Genomic DNA, 9,244 nt, shown 5'->3' on the forward strand with positions numbered 1-9,244 from the left:
GGGGGATTAAAACCCTATCCGTATGCCTCGGGGTCATTTTGTACCCACGGGGTTGTATTCTTCACATTTTAAAATACTTCTAGTTCGAAGATCTCTTTGAAACTTTCAGTATTTCTCAAAAAATCATTTTGACAGACTGCTATGCTAAGCGTACGAATCGGGTAAACGAGCAAATTTCCTCTTTGGAAAGTGGTGGCACAGAGTTCCCCACGCCGTATGGATACGATAATAAAACACGACATACGGATAGGGTGAACTAAACGTATGTTCCCAACTCTCGAATGTTCTTTGGACAGTACAAAGCTGACCCATTTTCTGTGCTACAGATTCGCTGGAACAACTTGTAATTGCTGCTTTCTAGATGGTACCAGTTACAGACTGATCAGCTCTGAAAATCACATCTTCAAATAGGCATAGAACGTATAGCCGATTGAATCTGTCTGGATATTGTAAGCCTGAATTGAAGTAAGGACCTTTTTTATTAGAGTATTCCCTTGCTTTGTGTGATAGGAGCTTATCCACGCTTGCTGTCATTATTGTACTCTAGGTTATTTGATAGACAGTGTTGTGAAATCAGGCGCTCGTCATATTAATTAAATTGAAGAAATTGTCATTTTCCGCCAGTTTGACAATTTTTATCGAAACTTTTTTTTTTTACTCGATACCTTTTATGTCAATTCAAGAACTCATTTCTGTGTGGAAAACGTTAATTAAAGGCATAAAAATTATTAATTGCCAGTTTCCACGGGCTCTTAAGCCATGTAAATTGCCAAATTTTGGCGGCCATTTTCTCGCTAATTTTACCTCTGAAACCAAGCGACCCCCCACCTCCTTCAACCGCGAATGTCTCAACTTATATTCAAGATGAATAGGTAATTCGTTCACTGAAAACAAGACAAATGTACAAGCTTTAAGGCGATACCAATAACTTCACTTGTCCATAAATTGACGAGTGTCTCATCCCACCGCCCGTGACACCTATTGCTCTTTATGAAGATTGTGCACCAAAAACAAGCATTTCGACAAACGTTTGAATCACTGCGCTTTTGTGACACTTTTCATTTGTAACGTTCATTTTTATCAGCTATCAGCATACCTCGACATGCAAACTATGCCTTCGACAAAAGTAGAAAATACATAATAAAATCTTTAAAATACCAATTGTGTGTCTTCTTATATTCTACCTCATGCACTGACCATCGTGCTTGTTGTTCCTTACTTATCTTATGAAGGATGTAATGCCCCAAATTTGTGTAAATTTGGTATAAAATTGTATTGAAGTACTCCATTGTTAAGTCCGGGTTCGAGCCTTGGTTCGGACACGGATTTTGTTCGCCTCTTCCTGCCCATCCAGCTGTAATGGGTACCTGGCGTCGAGTTGGGGAAGTAAAGGTGGCGTGGAAAGGAACTGGCCACCCTACCACAATATTATTAAGTCGAAGACCCAGGAAGTTGTCTCACTAACAAGGCAATCCCCAATGTCCGAGTCGGATGCGGGAACAACTTTACTTTTTTTTCCTCCATTGCTGCTGATGTAATGGTATTCAAGTCACTCAGCTTCTCCTAGATGACAATCTTTATTCATCTCTCAGGGAGAAATTTGTCTTGGTCGTTTACAATGGCAGTGGGTGTTACAAAGGTTGGGTACACTCACGCATATGCACAAGACAGGACATTAGTAAACCGTGTTTACTTCTGTAAATCCCGACAAAGCAAGAGTTGCTTGCTTAGACTGCAACATTCCTTTCATTAGTAAAAAAAAAAAATTTTTTAAAAGGGAATTTGACCCTGCGTCCATTTCCCATAGAAGTGAGCGAGGCGTGCGATGACCCAAGAAAACTTGATTAATCAAACTACCCTCGATCAAGAATGCATTGTTATGACGCGAACCACAGTCGCCAAGAACACATTTCAGTAATGACACACAAACACACGCACGCACACACACACACACACACACACACACACACACACACACACACACACACACACACACACACACACACATATATATATATAGATAGATAGATAGATAGATAGATAGATAGATAGATAGATAGATAGATATATATATAGTGGATGGGTGTATATACAATATATGTATATATACATGTTCATTTATTCATTTGTTTGTTTGTTTATTTATCTATTTATTTATTTATGCATTCATGCATTTATGTATTTATTTATTTTATTTTTCAATTTTGTTCAGATAGATAGATAGATAGATAGATAGATAGATAGATAGATAGATAGATAGATAGATAGATAGATAGATAGATAGATAGATAGATAGATAGATAGATAGATAGATAGACAGCGTGTCCGTCATCCCATTTCTCCTTCTGTCTCTATACGCTTAAACAAAATTACACTCAATGGATAGTGAAACTTGAAACATTAATTCTTAAGTAAGTTACGTTTTTGGTGAAATTGAAACATTAATTGTTAAGTAAGCTACGTTTTCTGTGAAACTTGAAACATTAATTCTTAATTAAGTTACCTTTTCTGGGGAAACTTGAAACATTAATTCTTAATTAAGTTACGTTTTCTGTGAAACTTGAAACATTAATTCTTATAAATTGAGTTACGTTTTCGGCGTAATCAAGGCGAAGGAGGTGTTGCCATAAGCTCCCTGTAGTGCCACAGAGAGGGTTCCTTTGCTGTCTCGGCCAGATGATGACATTGTCACTTTGACCACGTACTGATAGCCTAGTGAGGAGAGACGGGTGGGTTTTTACTACACGGGGGAGGGGGTGGAGACAAAGAGAGGGGGGAGAGACAGAGTAGGGGGGGGGGGGGGGGAGATAGAGGGGTGAGAAGGGGTGGAGAGAGACAGAGAGAGAGAGAGGAGGGAGAGAGAGCAGAGAGAGAGGGAGGGGAGAGAGAGAGAGAGAGAGAGAGAGAGAGAGAGAGAGAGAGAATGACAGACAAGCAAACAGACAATAACAAGAGACAAGCGCGCTGAAACGTGTTCTTTATATATATTAAAACGGCGAAGAGAAAGACAAGAATATAGAAACAGAGACAGAGAAAGAAAGAAAAAGATAAAAGAGCGAAACAGACTGACAACTCTTTCGACTCCAGGCCCCTCTTCCTCTCCAACCTCCCCCCTCCCCCCACCCCTCCTCCACCAAACCAAACACAAATAAAACAATAGCCGTAATACTGTATTTATTCACGTCTGAGGTAGACATATAGACGCATGCACACACACGCACACACACGCGCGCGCGCGCATACACACACACACACACACACACACACACACACACACACACATACACACACACACGCACACACACGCACACACATATACAAACAAACAAACAGTTTTACAAACAAACAAGCAAACAGAGGTATTCAGACAAACAAAGAAACAAACAAACAGAGATACATAAACAAAACAACAGAGATACACAAATAATCAAACAAACAAACAGAGATATACAAACAAACAAAAAAGATACACAAACAAATAAAAAAAATAGATACACGAACAAACAGAGTATCAAAAGCCCACCGCAATAAGGCTTCGATATCCGAGTGCGCAGAAACATGCGTCCTGTGCCGTAGAACTGGTTGGCATAGTAACCCATAGAACTACAGCCCGTGGTGCCGCAGTCAGAACATTGGCCGCTCAGAAACTTCTCCTGTAGTGAATGGATGGATGGATGGATGGATGGATGGATGGATGGATGGATGGATGGATGGATGGATGGATGGATGGATAGATGGATTGGTTGATTGATTGATGAGTGGATGGATCGGTCGGCTGGTCTGTTGGTCGGTCGATCACTCGGTCGGTCGGTTGAATAGTTGGATGATTAATTGATTGCTTGATGCATTCATTCATGTGATCATTCGTTGATTAATTCAAGAACTTTTTTTATAATTAGTTGATGGATCAACTGATTGATTGAAATAGTTGATTAGTTAGTTATTTGGATCGTTGATTGGTAAGCCAAATGACCAACTGAGTGGCTGTTTGTTCGCTTATTTGTTACATTCGTGTAAATGTTCTTCGCCTTTATCCGCATACATATGGTTTAGATCATGTAGAGATTAGACCGTGGACTACTCCTTCCCTGCTTTGTAGGGTCATTAGAACTGTAGGGCCATGATGATGATGATGATGATGATGATGATGATGATGATGATGATGATGATGATGATGATGATGATGATGATGATGATGATGAAACGGAACGTCGAACTATATTTTAAGCTATGGTACACTAACATTGTCTAAACTACATGTATAATAGCATAGCCTCCATCAAGTCTTTTTTATGTATAATACATGTAATACGGAAAGTTGAACTTAGCTTTTGACACACTAAAAATGGCTGTACTATGACATTTATAATAAAACCTCCATTATGTCTTTTTTTAAGGTCGCTCTTAAGTACAAGCTGTTTTGAGGAAATCGAGGGTAAAGTTTCTGCCCTTTTTTCAGTTTCTTCAAAAGACAAGGAGAGTTGTCTCAATAACCAAACAATTATACGTACCAATGAAATCAAACTTCTCTTATGGGTAAGGCAAGGCCTATTTTTGGTGTAGGTCAAGATTTCTGGAAACCCCCGAAATCTGGGTTAGCCCGCTTGTCCTTAAAAGCTTAAAAGCGACCATACTAAAACGGAACGTTGAACGAACTATGTTTTTGATACACTAAAGTGTGTAAATTACGTGATGTAGTCTCCGTGCGGTGTGGTTTTTTTATCAATATTTAGAACTATAATGATGGTGTCTAAAATTCAAACTGGTTGGATTGTCTTACGTAAGTGTCACAAGGGAATCCTGTGAACGTGCAGTTTGTGGTGACTGATTCTGTGAAAATGTCATGAGAGCGGGCGTGGCTGCAGCTCACGTCGTCTCCGACAGAACCTCCTAGGGAATGGGAGAGGAGAATCTTGTTAGAGGAATGCTGGGAGTTTTCAAACAAAATCAGTTAATTAAAGAAATACATTTATATGTTTTTGTTTGTTTAAGTTAGGCACAGTGGAGCTTATTCACCCTTGAAACGTGATAAGAGAATAGTGCTAAAGGAGTGATCAGATTTTTTTATATAAAAAAACAAACATGAAAATATTTTTGTTGGTTTATGTTATGTACAGTTGAGTTTATTTTCGTTTGAAACGTGAGAAGAGAATCTTGATAGAGGAATGCTGAGATTGATTTTTTTTTTATGAAAAGCATTTGCATCTATTTGTTGATTTGAATATTCGCCTGGGAAACTCGAGAAGAGAATCCTGCTTGAGGAATGCTCTGATTTTTTTTTTATGAGGAGGGGCGGCTCGTCCATAGAGCACGGTCGTGCATTGCCGCCCAAAAATTTTAGCTCACAACACCCACAAAGTGACAACAAAGGAACCTTTACCATCCACCATCCAATCAGTTTTCCGTACAAGTTCCTCGCCAGAACCTATTCGTTCATTACAACATCTACAACAACTCTAAAACATCTGCTATACCATATCACGTTCTTGTACTTCACCCAAGTAAAAAATAGTATGTTCAGTGGTGTAATCTATCTCGGAAAATGCTCTATGGGCAGACCCAAACAACGATGACGTTTTGACCGAGTTTCTTAGTTCATAAATATTAATAAGGCGGCACAATCTCAACGTGCACCAGCCGAACAAAGTCCATAGAGACAGTCTAAAAATAACGCGATCTCAGACCAGTTCACGATAACCTACACAATTCAATGCCGTATTATGAATTATGATAGATTTGGTGCAATCCACCGGAGTGCTCCCAGCGATGTGTGATTGGTCCATTCTATTTCCATTTATATCTCTGGCCCCACCTCTGTAACCTTGAACTTGAGCGAGGTCTACATGACGTAATTAGGTCATTGTGTTAGCCTGGAAGTTGGAACGGTGTAGTGGTGAAAGTTTTATTACTCGAGTGTGTATTCCTATGCAGGATGAATGAAGTTGATTGCAAATAAATTCAGTTCACCAAATAAAGTAACAAGAAGAGAGTGAATGAATTAAGTACTCACCAACCCAAAAACATCAAAATGATACAATGAATAAAAAGTGGAGTGGCTTACAGTCAGCGTTAGCAAATTATACTCATTGTAGACCTAGATTAGGCCTACTGTTTCTCTTGTCTGCTTTTTGGAACTGAGGACCCCAAGAAGTCTAAGACAGGTTTTACTGATCTTGTCCATGTGAAACAAAGCATTGAAGTCAAAAGTCATCAAGAGCGCGAAGCGTGCGTAAAAAATTCCGTTAAATATCATACTTTCGGACAAGTAGACATAGCAGCTAGTCGTAGGTCATCGCATTGCAACGTCTCATTTTAACAAAACTGATGAGAAAGAACAGGCACGTATTGTGTAATACGGGGTGCTCACTACGGATCGCCCGACTCGATCACCTCAAAAACAAACGTGTTATTAGTTATTAGTATAGTTATTTTTTGCCCTTTTTCGTCCCTCCCCCACTCCCCGTCCCTCTTTTTTCTTCGTTTATTTATGTATGTATGTATGTATTTGCGTATTTATGTATTTGTGTATTTATGTATTTGTTTATTTGATTATTCATCTGTTCTTTTATTTATTCTTCCATTCTTTCTTCCATTTGCTCATGTATTCATTTATTCATTCGGTTATTTATTTATTTATTTATTTATTTATTTATTTATTTATTTATTTATTTATCTTTCCATTCATTCATTCATTCATTTTTGGAAAGTGTGTGTCTTTGGGGTGGCCTGGGGGAAGGGGGTGGGTGGTACGCCAGTTCATACAATTAATAAACGCAAGAGCAAAAAAAGTGTACTGATGTAGTGACCTAGTTACCGGACATGAGACTGGACAAAGCCCCGCCCACTCCGTCCTGACAGCCGGGCTGGGTCTCCCCTCCATTGACGTAGAAGTCCACGTGACCACACTGCTGCAGCATGCCGGCCCCGCCCTTGATGAACTCCGCGCCATTTGTGTGAATGACGTCAACAAACATGGCGTCTCCCGCGTCCAATCGGACGAGAGAAGGGAGGCATTGGAAATCCGGGTCAGCAGGGTCCATTCCTGGAGGAAAGACGGGTGGTTCGGGTGATTTTGTAGTTCCGTTCACGTGGAGCTAGCGAGAGCACACTACACCGGCTTCTGGTTGGTTAAAATATATAAATGAAACGACGTCACAAGGACGATAGCCTACACCGGCTTCTGGTTCGCTAAAATGTATTGCTAGATCTAGAGTCATTCAGACTACACGTATCTATTTTACAATGACTTGATTAACAAGGCACAAGAACAATATGTCCTATAGTTGACACAGTGGGTAGAAACTAGTGAACTACTGCAGTTTTTATCTGTACCGATCTTTGCAGACCACATGCAATTAAACGTAGAAAGATGCAAACTATTTTAGGAAAGGCACCCATCTTGTTTGACGTCAGACCAGGATACCCATCCGATCACGTGACTACATCTAAGTGTAGCCAACCGCATAGCATCCAAGATGGCACCAAAGATGGAAGTGTCTATGTAGCCTACATCATGCTTAATCTACCTCTCGCTCTCGGAAGTTCTGATGGCCGAATAGACAGCGCGTCTGCGTTTGAAGTCATGCAATGATTTTAGGAGGGGTTCGATCCCGGTTCCGGACTTTTTTTTCTCTTCTCCTCATCCCCACTGACCTGCAGTCCCATAAATTATCATTTGTAGCTTTGAAGTTTTTTTGGGGGGGGGTTTAAATGTAGATCTATATTAGTGATTACGAATGCAAAGGGGGGGGGTTGATCTAGATCTAGGAAATCCGAAATGTTACCGAAAACACATCGTTCCATGTGGGTATCCTAGGAAGCGAAGACATCACAGTACTAAAGTTAGCAGCCAATCAGAAAGATGCGTCTTCTACGTTTAACGGCATGTTTGCAGACCAGCAGACACTCGCACGCTCAATGGTGACCTAGATTTCCGACTACAACACTGGGCCTAAGCTCATAGTAATATTACCAAATTTGGTATGTGTACATACGCCACTATATTCAGCCAAACAGAAGCCGGTGTAGTGTGCTCTCCTTCGCTCCTGTGGTTCCGTTCGTTCAAGTCCACGATCCATGTACATGCATTTATCGAGAGAAAAAATCCGGAAATCTTGATGACCAAACAGGCAACACAAAGAACAGGGAGGCCAGACAGGACAGAAACAACAGTGTGAGGACAAGTTTGGCGAAATAAGAAACGTGTAAAAGGGAGGGGGGGTCTTGAATCAATGTAATATTACACATTTTCCATTGTGATTAGTTTTATCTGTAATAAATCTAAAGTCTTTTTGTTTTTTCCTTATTACTATTACTATTAAATCTAGTAAGATTATTAAAGAGTGTGTGTATCCAATATTTTACTAGAATGATTTACTGTTATTTTTAAGTGAATCATGTAGAACAGCATTATTATATGTATAATATGTTATGTGTGTATAGATGTTTTTCATGAATACTATTTTCTTGCGTTAGTTTTTTTTCTTCCAGTCTTCCGCTTAGTTCAATCCTGTACGATTACCTGGCACTTCAGGGTCTCTGGCGTACGGCTTTATTGGGTTGTAACGAACGAAACAACAAAATCACCGAAAGACGAATGATACAGAAAAAACAACAACAGAAGAATATTGTTTTCTTTTATTGGAAAGTTCAGAGACTGTTTCAAGGTTGTTCTATAGTGTTCTGTTTATTTTACACTTCTCTCTCTCTCTCTCTCTCTCTCTCTCTCTCTCTCTCTCTCTCTGTTCTCTCTCTTTTTCTCTCTCACATAGATACATAATACGCGTAATATTTTTTAAAAGCAATAATATAATATACACGACTGCAGCGCGCTCAGCGAAACATGCCGGTTATAAAACTGTCCCGCTATGACGTAACACACCAGCGCAGACACATTGCCACATTCTCAAGTGCCAGGGCCACCAAGTAAACTATGGTATGTTATCTTTTTCACATATTATCACAGGAGAGACAAAAAACGTACTTTATTCAAACGTTTTGCGTGGATAAACTTCATTTTCATAAGGGAGCCTACTGTCTATCATGCCATTAGGCTTACTTATGAAAATGAAATTAATCCACCCAAAACACTTCAAGAAAATCCAGGGTTTTTTGGGGGTTTTTTTGTTCTCTCGTGTAAAATGTGAAACGCGTGACTTAGCACAGTTTACTTGGCGGCCTTCACACTACAATATCACGTGCCTACACGTGGCTTCTGCTGCTTTGGCGTATATTATTATTATTA

The 9,244-nt window shown here is 39.7% G+C and overlaps 1 protein-coding gene across 1 annotated transcript in view; it reads right to left on the minus strand.

The window, feature by feature from the left end:
- Positions 1-2,587: 2,587 nt before the first annotated feature.
- Positions 2,588-9,244, minus strand: part of LOC101847217 (pancreatic lipase-related protein 2-like) — a 10,737-nt gene continuing 4,080 nt past the window's right edge. Inside the window, exons 3-6 of the mRNA XM_005107803.3 lie at positions 6,815-7,042; positions 4,781-4,944; positions 3,524-3,653; positions 2,588-2,712 (exon numbers count right to left, since the gene is read on the minus strand). Of these exons, the coding sequence (XP_005107860.3) occupies positions 2,588-2,712; positions 3,524-3,653; positions 4,781-4,944; positions 6,815-7,042 (647 nt within the window). The remainder of the gene's footprint in view (positions 2,713-3,523; positions 3,654-4,780; positions 4,945-6,814; positions 7,043-9,244) is intronic.

The sequence above is a fragment of the Aplysia californica genome, unplaced genomic scaffold (assembly GCF_000002075.1).
Source record: "Aplysia californica isolate F4 #8 unplaced genomic scaffold, AplCal3.0 scaffold00632, whole genome shotgun sequence".
NCBI lineage: Eukaryota > Metazoa > Mollusca > Gastropoda > Aplysiida > Aplysiidae > Aplysia > Aplysia californica.